Below are 19,542 nucleotides of genomic sequence, written 5' to 3'. Positions count from 1 at the left end.
TGGACGCAGTGGCAGTGTAAACAATGCACCACATTTTGACACATTTACAACGTGACACATCTAGGAAGATGCCTCACGTTTTAAAGCCCTGCGTCATATACCTGTGTGAGGTAAAATGTATGCAAGGTGAACGTTCAGATGCAAGAAAGCCTTGTAAAAGTGATGCAGGCAATTCTATAAGATTTCACTTCACCACTTCTATGATGCCACTATGTCAAAGCCTTACGCCTGCTCGAAGCAGGCTTAAGGAGTGACACAGCACAATAAGCATTCCTGAGCATTGCTGGAGTTGTGTTGTGCTTGCGACACAACTGCAGCAATGCGTGACCTTTGAGCCAGCATATACGTTACACATCTGTCAATCCTTGCACCATGGTGTGCTGCATTGTAAATGCGATGCATCCATAGAGATGCAAGTAAACAGTCGCATCTCTTCTATGATGCAGAGATGCGTCCGTTTCATGTAAATCTGCCCCTATATTTGTAGGTACCTCTGTTGGTAAGCATCATGTAGCTTCCTGAAGAAGGCACTGTGCCGAAACGTGTAGAGATACTGAACAAAAGCCACAAGAGGGTTTATTATATGTATCTATTGTACTTTTTATCACTACATCACCTACTGTCATTCAGGACAGAACCTTGATTATGTATCATTGACGCGCTCTGCTGCTGCCTTAGGAGTGAGTGTTTTCATTGAATGAATGACTGAAATAGTGTTGTAAGTTCAAAATCTCCTTGCTGAACGCCTTGGTTCAACAATGGTTTTAAATGTTTTCTATTTACTGCACAATAATGAATTCAAGCTAAATAATAAAAAGCATTCGGTTTGACACAACTTCTATGTGATTATTATATGTGCCCTTTGTTAATGTAGAATGTGTTTTATAAATTATTTTTTGTGATTCGTACTGTTTGAGTTTCAATGTTTTTTGTACATTGGTTTTCATTGCCATGCCTTAGAAACTCACATTAATGTCAGAGGCGTCCCTTCTTAATTAGAATAGACAAGAAAATACTTTTTATTTACACTTTTGTTTAGGATGCTGCATCTGCACCAAGTGTTTTCCTCGTGAAAACATTAAAGGCACTCACTGAGTAGGTACCGTGGTTTGTTGTTGGCAGTCTGAAGATTCCCGCAGGAATTAAGTATTAGAGGTTAACCTACAAAAACTACCCGACCTGGGTCAGTAATGCAGTACAAATAGATGGGTGGTCGCGGTAACAACACATTTGTTTGACAATAAAAAATAGCATTCACCAGTTTTTCTCATACAGCAGATTTATTCAATTGGAAAAAAACAGGATCTTTTGACCTGTTCTAGGCCGAAAAGGTTCATATCATGTATAGCTGATGTATATATGTCACAACCAACTTTTCCCCGTCCTTCACCCACACGTCACGACCTGTTCCCCATACCTTTTCCTTTTTCTAGTCATACCAAGAGCACTGTATAAAATATATTGCACTGTGATATAATTGAGCAACTGTGTTGCCATCATCTATTAATGTTTTGAATTTAATTGCATTAGATGCTCTTGTTCCAATTGAATAAATTGGACTCATGCTTTATAAGAACAAGCATTGGTATAGCCAATAGGTCTTGCTTTTGTGACCTTATAAGTGTTTAGTTATCCAGCACAATATCCTTGGTGCAACAACATTAACTGTTGCATGGCTAAACACCTATAAGGTCCCAAAGGCGAGACTATTGGCTATGCTAATGCTTGAGAAAATTGCTGAAAGTTTGAGCTATTAGCGTTGCAAATAATAATGCAACACCAGTAGCTCAAACTTTTAGTAATGCAAGACCTATTGCATTGCAAATGCTAGTTTGTATTACAGCTGAGATGAATACTGGGCAAATGCTAATAGAAGGAGGCCAACATATGGCGTTCCGTATCTTATCACTGCAATGAACCCCAATGAACCACTAATTACTGAGATGCATCTAGGAAATGTATAGGAGGTTGATGCTAGCCCCTCCCAGGCCTGTGCAGAAACTGACTGTCATTAAAAGCGAACTGTTAATTGGACAGAGTCAGATTAACACAATTTACAAGAGAGCCAAAAGGTGTGAGTTGCGTGGACCATCAGAAGACAAAAAACTAAATTGGAAACAGAAAAAGGGCAATGAGATTGCCTGAGAAAGTGTATAGAACTGCCCCGTCTCCATTAATACGAGGTTTGCTGCATGACAGATTCTGGAAGTAGAGCGGCACAGGCTGAGGCTTTGCTGTTATTCATGGAAACACAGTAATCTAAAAAACCATGTCAGGGGCACATGCGTTGGGATTCACAGAAGATTTGTACTGGGTAATTTCATATAACCTTGTTTGGAGACCTGCACCACATGAGGTCAGCCTCTTTAGTTTGATAATCATCCACTTATGAAATAGTATGCCCAATCTGCATGGTACAGAGTCAAAAGACTGCACTCCGTGATAGGGGTCTGGGGAGGGGGTGGAACGAGCGGGAGGTGAAATAGAGGTGTGCGAAACCAAAGAAAGGCAGGGCTGCAATAGTTGCAGATAAAGCTGGGCATGCCTGCACTGCAAAAAAAAAAAAAGCGCAGCGCCCATTTAAGAAATGTGTACATGCTGTTTCAGCACTTCCAAAGTGCAGGCCGGTACATTAGTGCTATGGTGAATTGGGGAGATCCCCGGGAGCAGAGGAATGAGTTCAGCCAGAAGGAGCAGTGAGGATTGAAGACGCCTTTGAACCATTGCTGGATATCATCGTTCTTGTAGTACTCTCTGACGACATCTTTGGGTATGTGGACCTTGGGGTCTGTAGGGGCAGGAGTGTTTGTGCGCTCGGGGACCCCGAGCTCCTTGTTCTGCTTCCGAATTAAGGAAAAGGCTGTGTCTATTGTGAAAGTAAAAGCGCGGCATGAGTCACATGATGTTTTTGCGGTGCAGTGGTCCTGCCTGCTGTACATGTGTGCTCTGTGGCGGGGGTGGTTGAAGCCAGGAGAGGAAACCAGAGCTGCCACAACGAGCATGCAAGCCACAAATGCAAACAAGCTTAAATCAAAGCAAGCAAGACGCGCTGGGTGGTGGGGGAGGGGGAGGAGCGTTGAAGCACGTGTTTGGGAGAGCAAGCAAGAGGAAAGCCAGATGGCGCCTGATTGAGCGATGCCAGGAATGCACGTTACTGTGCACGTAACCACACGCTCTAGGTCACCCAAAAAGCTGTGCTCAGCTTTTTAAAGCCCACTAGTGTTGACGCGCCATTCCTGCCACATGAGTGCATCTCTCTTTAGGCAAGGGTGGACATATGATTAGGCAAAATGCAGTCACTTCCAGTGCAAAAGAGCCCCTGATGGAAGTACACATTGCCATGTTCCAATGCAGTAGACTGTGGTGGGCGGGGCAAAATGTGACTGACATTGGAACCGATCAATAGATGAAGAAATGAAGAAGGCTTCCTCAAGGTTCCTCTGTCTATGTATATATGTACGCGCATTTTAATCTATACTTTTTTTTGTTTACATGAGTCTGTCTCTAGGCAGACCAAAAACATTCCATTATCACTAACTCTTAATGGAAATATGCACTCATGGCGTGCATTCTTTAATGTATGACAAGTAGATTCATGCGCCATGGCACATTTTCAATGATGCTGAGCTCTATATATCATGGATAAGAGCACAAATGCGTAACAACATAAGTGTATAGCTTCTTAAAACAATGTTTGCATTTCTTGTCTTCTATGACATGGCAGATGTAAAACAGAATGTTTACAAAAACATACCACTTTTAAATCTAACCTCATTTGATGTCATTCATAGAAATATGTAAAGTAAGTGGCTTATACAGGTTTTATGGGTATGGGGTCTGGAGACTGCAGCCAATCCAAGGCCTTTCCTCATCAGCACATGGATCTGATTATCCTGCCAGCAATGCATGTTAACATGCTTAGATGGATATGCTCACATGACCCGGAACCCGCTAATGTTGTGAACCTGGCTTACATGGACGATAGGAATATAACAACAGGGAGAAGAAATGAGAAGGAAAATTATAAAATGGGACAGAAGAAGAAAGGGACTGAGGAAGGAGGATTTGAGAAAAAAGCAAGAGCAAACAATGGTGCAAAGATTTTTAAAAAAAGGGAAACAAACACAACTGCAGGAAAAGGGCTGGGGTAAATAAGAAGGACAGAAAATGATAGGATAAACCACAAAGAACAAAATTACAAAATTCAAATAAAGGTTGAAAGACGGATGGTGTTAGTAGAAAGAGGCAGCGCTAGACATGCTAAACAAAAAAGATTTATCAGGAAAATAATGAGAATAGTGAAAAAATAGGAACAAATTGAGCTTGGGAAAAAGATGAAGAAATAAGGGATAAAATTGATGAGGTAAAAAAAGCATTAAAAAAGAAATAATTTGAAGAAAAAGTGGAGGCAGCACCAAACGCAAAGTAAATTGCAAGAAACCAGAATTTTGCAAAAATAGATTTTTATTTATTTATTTATTTATTTTATTTTATTTTATTTTTTTTCAAAGTGCACAAGACAACGCGTTTCGCTCCCCAACCACGGGAGCTTCGTCAGGGCTGAAAACAACGTGAAATATATATAAATTAATTGCTTATCTCGGTTTCTAGTGGGACCGAACCTCAGCAGGTCCTGGAGGTTGGACAGCACAAAAAACTTGAACACTTTTATGGGACTTCGGAAATTTGAGGTGCTTTTCTTTCGGATCCGCTGTGGAGATTCTTTTGCTTAAAAAAGAAATAAGCTCTGTATGTTATAGTCTAAACGATGCAAAACCGGTCATGGTTGTTTGCGTTCTGGTTCAGGAAGGACCAGGCCGGCCAGCTCGGGCAGGATTATTCCCATGAGTGGCAGGGTGAAGACTTATTTGCATATGGCTGATTCCAAACTAAGGGGGCATGATGGGTGAAAAACAATGGATTGGAATGAGGACCTGAGCTATTGCCAGTGGCTGAGATCAATTCAAGCATTCCATCCATCCATCACCTTCTTGTTTTTGTGTTTGACTGATAAGGTAAAGAAAGGATAAAAAAGAAATTCGCTCTGTCTATTATAGCTCTATGTTTAATCAGGAAGTCAGTCTAAAAATAGATCTACCGGTTCATATTACGACTGATGATGAAGCGTATTTATAAAGTGCAACAAACACCCAATCAGGTTGTCCTGGTGCTGCTTGGATCAAATCTCCTGAATCTGAGGTTAATTACCTCGGGTCCTTGTTTATAAAAAGACCATGAAGAAATGCATGTTTTTCTTTCAGTTAGGTAGAACACATATCTTAGATGTAGTTACCTGCTGCATGTGACTTTTTGTACTGTCAAAACTGGTGCTAATCTCATCTACATCAGAAGGATAAAAGGCTATGTTGGCTCCAACAGGGTTCCAACCTATCTATCATCTATAATCTGCTCAGATTTCTGCGGCAGGCACGCAGTACACTGGATTATCTTGGAGTAGAGGTGTTCAGAGCTCAGGCATGGAGTATGTTAATTCACCAACTCAGCTGCTGTCATGCCATCGACCTCGAGCGGATTAAAGGTTGATCCATCCAGCTTGGCTTTTCCTCGCAGATTAATGACTGAACTTGACGTCGGGTAAATCTCGGAACTGCTTTATTGTTGCAATGCTGCATGTCACATCTGCAAGTGAACACACTGCGAACAAGATAGCTGCTTCTTTTTGAACGTCTGCAGCATCCGTTAATACTTTTCCGCATAGTCCACCTTAAAAGGCAGTGCAGTGAAAAGACTGACAAGGCTTTTAGCCAATGGGCGGGAGTCTAGAGGAATCTGCAAGCCAGTGAGAGACGTGTGAAGGGCGGGAGGCTGATCTTTGCTCAGGTGACCTGGAAACAGGGGGGAGGAGGAGGCTGGCATCAGCTGGCAGAGAGGGGGGGGAGACTGGGAGTCCATTGACCGGAATAACTGAACCTATCAAGGGGGTTGGTGGTGCGGTGGCAAGGGGAGCGGGGCTTGAAGCTCAGAGAAAAACAGAGGAAAGCCAGATGGCGCTTGATCGAGCGATGCGAGGAATGCGTGTGCTCGCACATGTAACAGCACGCTCTAGGCCACCTAAAAAGCTGTGGTTGGCTTTTTAAAGCCCATTCACTAAATGTCTCGCCAGTTCAGCACATGTGCTGGCTCAGGCGAGACCTAAAAACTGGTGAATGCTATTTTTTATCGTCAATCAAATGTGTTGCTATCATGACCATCTATTTATTTGTACTGCTTCCTGTAGGAAGGCTGATTTTTCATAACTTGATCTCTGTAGAAACTGGTAAACTGGCCTGATACATGGAATTGAGCTTGATTTGATTTTTGTTGCACTCATATTTATTACAAGTCTTTTGACATTTATTTATTTATTTATTTATTTATTTATTTATTTATTTTATTTAAAAAAGTTTTATATAGCGCTGGCTAGACTCGGAGGTGTCAGAGCGCTTTACATGAGCATCAGATAATAGTTACAGGTTACATCGTTACAAAGGTTACACAGTTCTTAGAGCATGGCAACATAGTTACTTGTAAGGTCGAGATAAACAATAAGCACTAATACGTAAGGGAAAAAGAAGGCAAGGTGAGAGATTCAGGGGGGTTGGAGTAGGGGGAAATAGACAGATAATGAAGATGGGAAAGAGGAGGGGAGGGTGAGAGACACAGCTTGAGGGGAAGGGTGACGGGGACACAAACCGGTAGACGAGTCAAGGCAACGTTCAAAGTCCAGTAAGCTGTAATCCCAGGGGACGTGGTATCCCTTCCCTATCTCTATTGCGAGAGGCTCCCTTTACGCAGTGGACTCTCTCAGAGGGGTCTCTTAGACTCCAAGGCCTACATAATGGATCCTTCCCCAAAAAGGGGAGAGGGAGTGCTTTGGCAAGGGGTGCCATACCATACCTCAAGTGTGAGTGGCTCCCTTGGCACAGTGGACTCACTCAGCTGGTTCGCTGAGACTGCAGAGTATAAATATTGGATCTTTCCCCAACAAGGGGAGAAGGAGTGCTTAGTCAAAGGGCACAAAGGACAGGGGGTAGGCAGAGTAGCAGGCAAGGGGAGAGATTCCGGGGAGAGAGGATAGGAGCTAGGGAAGAGACAATAAGGAGAGACGAAAAGAAGTCTGCCTAAAGACCGACTGGTTAGGTGACGACCAAGGAGGGAATCCACGGCCCATCTCCAATATAGCTAAACCAAGTAGCTCCATCGGGCATCAGACAAAATAGTTCAGTCTCAAAACATTGAGAGAGGAGGGAGGGAGAGACATAAAATAGAGGGAGGATGCGGCTTGGAGAGATGGGCGGGGTAGAGGATAGACCAAGAGTTGGGGCCAAGTTTCGAGATAGGCGATACTGAGGGAGAGGGGGAAAGAGAGAGGGGAGACATGATTAGGAGAGTAAGGAGGGAGAGAAGGAGTAAACAGATTAAATCATAGGATTAATCAGAACAGGAATATAGAAAGGCTGAATTATGGCAGAGATACATTTAGCCCAAAACAAAATTACAGCAAAGAAATGGGGGAGAACAAAATAGAAGAACATCCTATGGGGGGGACAACAAAATCAAATACAGTAAGCAGCATTAGACAGCATAGTTATATAAAATGAACAACAATAGTAGAACACGTCCAAATGTACATTCAGGGATTAATGCTAAGAATGAGAAAGATGTGAAGTAAACTAATAGTGGGAAGGATGAGTCAGCTAAGGTGAACACACACCAGAGAAGTACGGTGCAAGATGCATAGATATCGCACTAGGTTACATTTGGCCAACAGCAAATAATAAAAATAGGAAAAGGGGGTGAACCACATGAAGGAACATCATAGAGGGGGACAACAAAATCAGACAAATTACACAACAATTATAAAACATATCAAAAAGGGAACATTAGAGATTAAGATTAAGCGTGAGAAAGATAAGAATAAGGTTAAGGAGTTGTTGTAGGGGCTTCTGGCATAGTCCTCTTTCCGTTGTTGTATGGGCTTCTGGCTTAGTCCTCTTTCCGACATCACAGTAAAGGAAAAGTTTTGTTTTTAGGTCGAGCCTAGCGGCAGGGCGCATGCGCTGCTCACTCTGCGTGACTGCTGTAGTAGAGTACGGGAGAGAAGCAGCGCCCACACTCCTCCCATATTTTTTATTGGCTTGTGTCATTGTCATTTGTAAATGCTGCGTTCAGATTAGTTAAGGCTTGTTTGTCCCTCCTTAGTATGGCTTTGTCTTCATTTGGAATCTCCCATGAATACTGGACCCTTTACTTGGTTTTTACACAGTACGTGTACTATTTTCTTTTATTTTTTTTAATTTCAAGCTTGATCTCTATCAAAGGCGGCTGCGTATCTTTTGTTTTGTAGCGAGCCGCCACCAAACTCAACACTTGTGGCTGTCTGGTATCAACTGCTTGCTCTGCACTGAGCTCCAGCACAAAACAATTCAAGACTACGGCACAGCGAGGATACCAGCGTCACAGGCAGGAAGCTTGTACCACCTGTGGGGCACCGACAGATGGGAGCTGCAACAGACAGAACGCCGGGCGCAAACTCATAGAACTGTTCTTTTCAAAATGCTGCATATCCCACCTTTAGTGGCATAGTAGAAAGGGGTTGGGAGGGGGGCCTTCAAGTCCCTAATCCAGATATGTACTTTGATTCCACAGTTTCTGAAATGGGTTGAGGCCTGCATCAGGCCTATTAATGTGGAGTAGTGTGGCTCACTGGTTAGAGGCAGCAGACCCGAGAGCAGAAGTCGGCCCGGGACCAGGGTTCAATTCCTGACGCGGCAGGGTCGTGGACCTGGGTCAGCGGACTCGATAATTCTCGCTTCGGTGCTTACTCTAATCAGGGGTTCCACTCGGCAACTCTGGGCACTAGCTTGCCTAATCTCCACAACGGCCCCATCAATTCCGGGGATGCCTGGCTCCACCTTGGGGACTCCCAGCAAGGGACCATCCCACAGGGAAAGCCAGGACGGGTTCCCCAGAGTTATACAGCGCCGGGAAACCTATGGACGGGTAGCAGTGCGCTTTACAAGCTCAAATACATTTACATTTAATTAGCTTTGGGTGAGATGTGTGCATAACACTTGTTTTTAAACTTGGTAACACAATCTGCATATATACACTCCACATCATACCACATAATTCCATTCAGCATAATTACACTCAATACCACACACTTCCATGCCATACATTCAACTTTACACAATTCCATTTCATACCACGTAGTTCGACAATGACCACATATTTCAACTCCATTACACAGCACACAATATACATCCAATCCCCGCCACAAAATTCCACATCATACCACAAAATTCAACAACACACCAATTAATTAAACTTCACAATATACCACTCAACAACACAAAATGACATTCCATATAATTACAATCCCACTCCACATTATTCCATTGCACGCAATATCACATAACTACTATCCACATATTTCCACTGCACACCATGCCACAAAATTCCACTCCACAAATCCATTTGACACCACACACAATTCCACAACTAACAATTTCAATACAACGCACACAATTCCACTCCACGCCACATACTTCCACTCCACTTCAATACACACAGGTAAAAGACATTGGGCCAGATGTACGACCATTTCATTTAGCTCCTCACAATTTGCGATACATTGCGAGTCACAAATTGCAAGTTGCTAAATGAAATGTACAACAGTGTTTTTAACACTGTTTGCAATTCCCAATGGGCTTGCAAATTTAATATTAATGAGGCTCTCGCAATTTGCGAGCCCATTGGGAATGCCATCCCTCACAGGGATGGTGGCCTGCTGGGCTTAGCAGACCACCATGTCTGGGACTGTTTTTAAATAAAGCATCTTATTTTTTTAATGCAGCCTGTTTTCTGTGAAGAAAAACAGGATGCATTTACAAAAAATATATGAAACGTTTTTGTTTAATTTTTTAAGGGCCTGCCGTCAAAAAATCATTTTGCATTGGACACCACGCTGAACGCTACATAAACAAAAACAAGGGGCAATTGCACTACCTTGGAAGTTTTTTGAAGATATCTACAACTGGCCTAATAAAAAGAAAAATAATTTGACTTTTCAAAAAACAAAACGATTTCTTTCTTTTATGAATAATTCATCTTACTATTGAAGTTCTCGACGCTGTGCCACTCTAGAGTTGGGTGTTTATTTACAGAAAGCCTTGAAGATGTCTCATGGAGACGAAACGCGTCGCATCGGCTATGATGGCTATGATTTTGCACTGTATTTTAAATGATTGATCGTCTATCAAAAAAATTTAATAAAGAAGAAAATAAAAAAACTTTTGCCACTCTGTATACTTTCTTTAGAGGATTGTCTATTGGTTCTTGTCCAATTTTGATTTGTTAGGATTATTAATCTTGTGACACGTATTATATATTATCGGGGTATGTGCTGAGCATATGTGAATCTTGTGTTTTTGGTCATCCAAAAGTTGACGGAACTAGGGAGGTCAGGTTCCCAGCTCTTGCACTACCATAATTGCCCTACCCCACTGAACAATATACTTGTACCAGTGCATGACTTCAGTGCCCTGACCTTTTCTCTTGTGTGTTGTAAAAAATATATAAATATAACTGACCTTGAATGTAATTTTAAGCAAGGGAAAGAGTTCTAATGGGTATCAGAAAAAATGAGTTTGAAAGAAGTTTTTTTTCATTTTACGACACTTTTAGAAAGGCTGTGAATTGGTGCCTTCATCTACAAGACTGTGGTGAATAGGGTAAGATGTTAAGTGCTTCTGCTGTAGAATACATGGGCTGACACCGAGGGCTGCATTAACCCTCCCAATGTCTGCTCTGCAGTTACATTATTGCAAGTGAGGAGGCAGGGGGGGAATACAAATGTATGACTCCCCACCAGGCATGTAATGAGAGGCGCCTGAGTCTCCACATCTCAGAGATATTCATTCACCTTCGGCTGAATGGACCCCCTTGAAGTGGCGGGGGGCTCTGAAACAGCCTGTGTTATACCCCTGTGAAGAGGAAAGAAATCAGGATGTGTAGCAAATAAGTGTCTCCCGTGACATGCAGATGAAGAGAGCGGTGAGACAGGAAGTGATGTGAGGAGGAGGGGCTCGAAGGGATAGCGGGTTGTTACATGGTCATGGGGAGGTGGGGGGTGCTGTAGGACTACAGAGGGTGGGCAGCAGGGAACAAGGGAGGTCAGCACACTGGAGAGATGGGGAAGATACGGGGAGAAACCAGATGCTTACCCACACACAGATGTGGGTCAAAGGAGAGAGGATAGTCACTATGAGAGGAGGCTGAAAGACCCACCGGAACCAACCTGGAAGGAAATGATGGTGGCATCTGTAGAGGAGGGTGGGGTGTCTGTGGAGTAGGGTGGGGACGTCTGGAGAGGAGGATGGGAGCATCTGTAGAGGAGGATGGGGGGTGTCTGTAGAAGAGGGAGGGTGGGGCATCTCCAGAGGAGGGTAGGGGCATCTGTAGAGAGGATTGGTGTGTTTCCAGAGGAGGGTGAGGGAGTCTAATGAGTAAGATGGGGGTCAACTCCAGTGGAGGGTGGGGCATCTGTAGAGAGGATGGGGGCATCTCCCGAGGAGGGTGGGGCATCTGTAGAGAGGATGGGGGCATCTCCCGAGGAGGGTGGGGCATCTGTAGAGATAGATAGGGTGTCTCCAGAGGAGGGAGCGGGTCTGTAGAGGAGGGTGGGGGCGTCTGTAGAGAGGATGGGAGCATCTGTAGAAGAGGGTGGGGGCGTCTGTAGAGAGGATGGGAGCATCTGAGAGGAGGGTGGGGCGTCTGTAGAGAGGATTGGAGCGTTTGTAGAGGAGGGTGGGGCATCTGTTGAGAGGATGGGGTCATCTCCCGAGGGGCCTCGTCCTCTACTTTGCCGCCCGCGCAGCCGAGCTGGTCGCTGCTGAGGCCGCTCAGTCCATCGCCTGCCGCCTCCAGCGGACGCTCCCCCGGCCACGCCCACTCCTTGACCACGCCCCCTTGCCGCACTATTTATCATGTGCTTCTACCGTTCGCGCAGCGGACGGGCGCAGCGGGCGCGCCGTTTGCGCGCCGAAGGCGCGCCCAAGGCAAGCCCGTCTGCGCCCGTCCGCGACCGACCGGGACCAGGGGCCATAGACTCTGCCCCTCGTCTGGCGTACTCATCGGCCCAACTCTCTTCCTTCTCTGTCTCAATTCCTTTCTCCCCATCTGTAGCGCAACACTTATCCTTGCATGGCATTCATGCCCCCCCCCTTCCCGGTGTTGTTTTGCCTTCTCCTCCTTCCTCAATCTCTTCTCTGCCCTCCCTTCCTCGTGTCTCCCCCGGTCCCTCTCATGCCTCTGCGATTCTCTTGAATACACGTTCTGCCGTAAAAAATCAAACCGCTCTCTTTAACCTATTGGATACTGATCCCCCGGATTTTCTTTTCCTTACTGAGACTTGGTTTTCCTCCCACTCACTTCCTGACCTACTTGCCATCCTCCCTGCAACTCACTACGCCCTCCGTGCCGACCGCCCAGATGGAAGATCTGGGGGTGGCGTGGCGATGATAGTCCGCCGCTCCCTGCAATTCCAGCTTCTCTCGCATCCTGGCATCACCAATGTAGATTTTCTGGTGGCCCGCTCTCTCAACCTCCCGGTTCACCTCACGGTGATCCTCCTGTACCGCCCCCCTCATTACATGTCTTCTTTCGTGTCCTCTTTGCAGGATCTCTTGGCCACCCTGGCTGTAAATAATTCCTCGCTAATTCTGCTGGGGGATTTTAATTTTTGGCCGGGCGATCCGCGGGAGGACCCTCTCTCGAAAGATTTCTCCGCTACCCTCCGCTGTCTCAACTTCTCATCCCACGTTTTGACCCCCACCCACACCCACGGTCATATCCTTGACCAGATTTGGTCTCTCCGCTGTAACCCCCTGGTGTCTTCCATCACCCCCTGTGGTTGGCCTGATCATTTTTTGATCTCCTTTTCCATTCCCTTAGGTCAGCCCGAGAAAGCTACCTTGCCCAAGAACATCTGGGCTCGGTGCTGGAATAAGGCTGACCTCAATGATCTTTCCTCCTCTCTTTCTTTATCGGCCCCCGTTCTGACCGACCTCTCTGTGGAAAACCAGGCGGAGGCTATTCACACCTGGCTTTCCTCGGCTTGTGATCAGGCCGCTCCTCTTAAAAAGATTAGATCGGCCCGCCTTCACGACGCCCACAGGTGGTTCTCCAACGACCTCAGATCCCTGAAGCTCGAGCTTAGGCGATCGGAACGTCGCTGGCGTCGCACCTATTGCCCCACTCTCCGCCTGAAATATAGGGCTCTTCTTAATAATTACAAATCGGCCATCTTAGCGGCCAAATCCAAATACTTCACGGACCGCGTTGCCCTATCGGCCAACAAAACTTGTGAGATCTTTTCTCTGGTCCGTAGCCTTGCCACCTCTGACCGTGCCGGTCTCTCCTCTGTTCCTTCGCAATCTCTTTGTCACTTGCTGAACACCTATTTCATTAACAAAATAATCACCATTAAGGCCAACATTCCGATCGTGCCCCACCTCGATCTACCGGACCCTCCCCCTCTCTCTTCCCCTGGTTTTGATCACTTCACACCCCTCTCACCTGAGCTTTTTCTCGACCTCCTTGTTAAGGTCAAGTCCGGCTCCCCGGCGGACTGCGCACCTGCTCGCATCCTCAGAACTTTATTCACTAGTTGTCCTACCCCCCCCTTAACCTTCCTAAACTCCTGTCTGGCTCTGGGTTCTGTCCCCTCTTCCTTTAAGTCTGCCATTGTGCTTCCTATCCTGAAGAAAGCTGGCCTGGACCCCTCCCTTCCATCGAATTTTAGGCCAATCTCCCTCCTTCCCTATTTAGGGAAGATTCTTGAGAGCCATGTAACATCTTGTCTCTCATCCTACATCGAGGAGAACAACATCTTGGCCTCCCACCAGGCTGGCTTTCGACCGGGCCACTCCACTGAGGGCGTGGTCCTTGCGGTCCTTGACGAACTGAAGGGCAAGGCCGATGGCAACCTTCCTCAGGCCTTAGTCCTCTTGGATCTGTCCGCTGCGTTTGACACGGTTGATCATGCTATTCTTCTTGACCGTGTCAGCGCAGCGGGCATCCGGGGCGTTGCCCTCTCTTGGATCGCGTCCTTTCTGCAGGGACGATCACAGGCAGTCCACCTCTCTACCTTCTCTGCTCCCCCCCTCCCGGTCACGTGTGGGGTACCCCAAGGCTCTTCTCTTTCCCCCCTTCTCTTCAACCTCTATATCCGCCCCCTCATTTCCTCGCTTCTTGAGCTGGGGGTCTCGGTGTATAACTACGCTGACGACCTCCAGCTCGTCTTTGATCTATCTTCCCCCACTCACTCTCTTCCCAAGCTTAGGTCGACTCTTGTCTTTATCTCCCAGTGGATGAGCTTCAATCATTTGAAGCTCAACCCTGACAAGACAGAGCTTGTCCTCACTGGTGGCCCCTCTAATCCCTGGTCCTCAGTCCATTGGCCCCTTTCTTTTGGTCCTCCACCTTCCCCGGTTCCCTCTGTTCGGACCTTGGGCATCAAGGTCAGCAATGATCTTTCGATGCACGCGCACATCAGTTCTGTTGTATCCTCCTGCTTTCTTTCCCTCCGCCTCATCCGTAAGATTTCCCGGGTTTTTTCTGTTGATGCCCTTAAAGTTATTATCACTGCCCTCATTACATCTCGCCTGGATTATGGCAATGGCCTGTATGTAGGCATTCCTGCCTACGAGACTCGTCGTCTCCAGGCCATCCAGAACCAGGCGGCCCGTCTTGTCCTCCGTCTTCCTAAGTTCTCCCATATCACTCCTGCCCTTAAAACCCTTCACTGGCTCCCCGTTCAGTTTAGGTCCCAGTTCAAACTTGCCTGCCTGGCCTTTCGGGCGTAGGCTCGTTCCGCTCCTCTATTCATCAACTCTCTAATCTCCTCTCATGCTCCTTCCCGCTCCCTCCGTTCCTCCTCCCTCTCTCTTCTTCACGTTCCCCGCTTCCGTAAGTCCCGCACAGGGGGCACCCGTTTCTCTGTGCGTGCTCCGCAGATCTGGAACTCTCTTCCCCTCTCTATTCGTTCCATTCCCATTTTTTCTCACTTTCGGAAAGCTCTCAAAACTTTTTTCTTTCTTCAGGCTTTCCCGGACTAAATCTTTCCCGCTCCTGTTAGGCAGATATTGATGTGTTCCTCAGCGCCAGGAAGCCGCTTGGCCACAGAGCGCTCTATAAATATCTTTTTCATTTCATTTCATTTCATTTCATTTCATCTGTTGAGAGGATGGGGTCATCTCCCGAGGAGTCTGGGGCATTTGTAGAGATAGATGGGGTGTCTCCAGAGGAGGGAGCGACGCCTGTAGAGAGGATTGGTGTGTTTCCAGAGAAGGGAGGGGTGTCTGTAGAGGAAGATGGGGGCATCTCCAGAGGAGGGAGGGGCATCTGTAGAGAGGATGAGGGTGTCTCCAGAATAGGTTGGTGGCAGATAAATTCTGACAGTGATGTCCTCTAACAGTGACAGGTGACAGAATGAGGAGTGAATGTGTAGAGTAGAAGAGAGGGCATCCAATCTCCACTCAGATCTTGATCACACACTAATACTGGAGGAATTGAGCAAGATGTGAGTGGAAGAGAGACGTCTCTGAGTGAGGCTTCCAGGACTCACTCACACAATTTCATCTAGAGTGAGCCAGGTATGATTAGAAGAAATGTGACTCAGAGTCAGACTGCCAAAGCTCACACTAACACCCGAAGGTGTAAACTAGGAGTGAGTAGAAGAGATGTGTCTCTGAGTGATGCTTCCCAGGCCCATGCACACACTAAGATCAGAAGGAGTGAGGCAGGTGTGACTGGAAGAGATGCATGTCTGAGTGAGGCTCCCAAGACTCACTTACACACTGACACAAGAAGGAGTGATCCAGGTGTGAGTAGAGGAGTTGTGGTTCTTAGTGAGACTGCCAAAGCTCACACTAATACCTGAAGGATGAGCCAGGTGTGAGTAGAAGAGATGTGGCTTGGAGTGAGACTCCAATGGCGAGTTAGAGCAAAAGGAGTGGGCCAGTGGTGAGTATAAGTGATGTGGCTCTGAGTGTAGCTACCAAGGCTCACTCCCACAATGAGCTATGTCATATTGTATTATGTTTTATTGGTTTGTATAGCACATAAATCACCCAAAAGGGTATCTAGGTGGTTTGGCAGGTGAGTAGATATGTAGTTGTGTGGTCCCCAAGGAGCTCATACTAAGAGCCATGTTTTCAGTTTCTTGCAGGACTCAAGAAGTGAGGAGGAGGATTTGATGTGTTAAGGAGGGGTCGTTCCACGTCTTGGGTGTGATGTAGGAAAATTAGCAACCTCCAGTTTTGCTTTTATGGATGCGGGAATTGTGTGGCAGTAAGAGTGAGGCAGAGCATTGGTGTCTGGAGGGTTGGTGAAAGTGTATGTGGCTGTTCAGGTATTCTGGTCCTGAGTTGTGTAGGGCTTTGTATGTGTGCATGAGAAGTTTAAATTGGCTGCGCTTGTGAACAGAGAGCCAGTGAGGTTTCTTGAGGTGCAGTGTTACATGAGTCTGGCTTAAGAGGTTCAGTATGAGTCTTGCAGTGGTGTTCTGAATGAACAAGAGTCTTTATCGGAGCTGTGTGGAGTTTCAGGCATAGAGAGCGTTTCCCTAGTCCTGCCTGCTGGTGACAAGTGTGACAGTCCATCTGGTATACTGAGGCAACTATTTGAAGATCTTTCGTAGCATGCACAGGATGCGGAAGCAGGAGTTACACACTGCGCGGACTTTGAGCCGCCATGTTGAGCTTGTCGTCTAGGATGATCCCTGGATTTCTTACGTGGTGTGAGAGTGTTGGTCCTAACTCCGATGGCCACCAGGTGGAGTCCCATGGGGAGGCCTTGTTGCCAAAGACCAGTACTTCCGTATTCTCGGAGTTGAGCTGCAGGCAGTTGGTCTACATTCAATCTGCTACCATGATCATGCAGATGGTGAAGTTGGCTCTGGTGGTGATTGTCTTGTCCAGCAGGGACAACATGAGTTGAATGTCTTTGATGTTGGGAATGACATGATGTCTTGTGATTGGATGATGTTGGCAAGCGGTGTTATGTATATATTGAAAAGGGTGATGGATGATCCCTGTGGGACTTTGCATATCAAGTCTTTTGGTCTCTGATGTGAAGGGTGGCAGCCTGACCCTTTGGGTTCTTCCATTGAGGAAGGAATAGATCCATTTAAGAGATGATCCTTGTATGCCAATCTTGTGAAGTCTTCTGATGAGGGTGTTTTGGGGGATAGTGCTGAAGGCCGTAAAGAGGTCAAGCAGGATAAGAACTGCTGTTTGTCGAGTCCAGGATGATTGAATGTCGAATTGTCCACGATGAGTGTGGTGTCAGTGTTGTGGTTCTTACTGCATCCTTATTCCTAACTGAATGTTGTCTAGAAGATTGTGATGGTCGAAGTGGGTTGTGAGTTGCTTGTTGATGGCCTTTTCTATCATTTTGGCTGGAGAAGGGAGCAGGGAGATGGGTCAGAATTTCCTCAGTGGATGCAGGTTGGCTATGGGCTTCTTGAGAAGGGCGGTGATTTCTGCAAGTTTCCATTCATTCTAGAAAGTGGCGGACGTGATGGAGGTGTTGATGATGTGTGTTTCGGTGGTGGTGAATGGTGATCTTCCCAGGTTGCATATATGAAATGGGGCCAAGGGTCCGTTGGGCCCCCTGAATGGATGGTCCACTTGATTGCTGCTCTGACGTTTCTAGTGAGGGTTGTCCCTTTGGTCAATGGGTTTCTTGGTTGGTGGTGGGTGGTATAGCAACAAGTTTTTTTGGGGTTAGATTGGTGTGCAAAGTTGTTGTAGGTAGGTACCTAGATGTAAATAGAAGCAGTGTGGCTCTGAGTGTGGCTGTCAAGGCTCATTCACACACTAAGATCAGAAGGAGTGAGCCAGGAGTGATTAGAAGAGATGTGGCTCTGAGTGTGGCACCCAAGTCACACTCACACATGCAGATCAGAATGAATAACATGATACATATAGGAATTAATTGGGGGAAGCAGGGCAAGGGGCAGTCTTTTCACAGCACCCTCGCAGACAGCCACTCAGATGGGAGCATTGTTTAGAATGGGAAAGCATCGTGAAAGAGTCACTCACACAATGACACGAGTAGCAGTGACAGGATTGATGCGAAATGTCGTGCTCTGCATTAACTTGTGCTCAGCGGCCCATAAAATGTCATCCCAGCCTGCAAAGTGTCATCTCTCCTTTTAACTATTTTTAATGTTAACTTACCTCCTTATACACCTTCTGCTTGAAATCCGCCGCCTCCTTTGAGATATCCTGGTTCGGCTGGACCCCTTTGGTCATTGCCAGAGCTTGGTACAGTGAGTTGTCTCCAGACTTGGTTGGGATCACAGAACCATCAGGCGATACCAAGTTGAACTGCCCCTTGTATAGACTTTCCTTTTCTGTGACAGGGTTGATGAGTGTGTTGGTCTTGTTTGAATCCCTGGAAAAGATAAATTCATGAGACCATTTCTACAACAAACCTACAGTGTGTGAAACAAATGCCTGCATAGCATGGATACATTGCATGAATGTACATGTGCAGCCACTGTAGGATTATGCACCAGAGAAACATCTCACATGGCTACTTCTTTGTCCCAGTGGCCCCCCAGATCTTGGAGCTAAGATTGTAAGAAGAGGGAGGAAAATAAAGCGGAGTGTTATGAATCAACCTGAAAATAGATCAATGAGTTGGGCGGCCCACTTTCAAATTTTTCAAGCTTTATAGTGGCATGTGGTGCACAGGGGCACCTTTCTGCACAAAAGCAGTCACCAAAGGAATTTTCCTCTTTCAATGCATGCTGTGGAATGCAGCACGCATTGAAAGAGGAAAACAACGAGGCGCAATGAAAACATTTCTCTTCGTTGCACCTCGCTACGCCACCAGGGTGGCGTAGCGAGCTGAAGCATTTCCAGGTTTACGAATCCTCGTTAATCTGGAAATGTGTCTGCTTCCATGGGTGTTGCGTGGACACACCCACAGCAACACCCATGGAACGGCCCTTCCACGCAAAGTGCTGCGTGTAAAGGGGGCCGTATTTACAAGGACAGGAAAAGCCACACAGGGTGGCTTTTCCTGTCCTTGTAAATATGGGGCAGCATAATGTGCTGCCCGTGCGTCACAAAAAGTGACGTACTGGCAGCGCAAAGGGCTTGTAAATCTGCCCATACATGCTTGGGGCCATCATCAGGACAAGCCAGCAAGTGTGAGCCTTGTGCAGGACATCTTTGCTACTTCAGCTCCCTTATCCAGCCATCCTGTAAACAAACACTGGCTGCCGGCAAGCACCTTTTCACAGCTTTGGCTGGTCCCTCCATGCACTTAACTTCATGTACAGGCTGCAAAAATGCAATGCCATGCTGCAAAATTTTCCTTTTTTGCCACAAAATGTAGTAATCTCTGCCACAGTTTCCTGGGTGTTCTGATTTGAATGTTAAACAAGCATTGGCAATGCATTGGTTTCGCCTAAGTAATAAATAATACGTTATTTTTATCAATCACCGTCCAGGACGAAGGAAA

At 46.3% G+C, this 19,542-nt stretch overlaps 1 protein-coding gene across 1 annotated transcript in view; it reads right to left on the bottom strand.

Moving 5' to 3' along the window:
* LOC144819163 (uncharacterized) overlaps positions 1–19,542 on the bottom strand; it is a 517,380-nt gene that overhangs the window by 29,350 nt on the left and 468,488 nt on the right. The window contains exon 11 of the mRNA XM_078677135.1: positions 18,249–18,465. Within this exon, the coding sequence (XP_078533261.1) occupies positions 18,249–18,465 (217 nt within the window). The remainder of the gene's footprint in view (positions 1–18,248; positions 18,466–19,542) is intronic.

Source organism: Lissotriton helveticus, chromosome 2_1, assembly GCF_964261635.1.
Source record: "Lissotriton helveticus chromosome 2_1, aLisHel1.1, whole genome shotgun sequence".
NCBI classification, from domain to species: Eukaryota; Metazoa; Chordata; class Amphibia; order Caudata; family Salamandridae; genus Lissotriton; species Lissotriton helveticus.
This window is presented reverse-complemented; position numbering and strand designations above follow the sequence as displayed.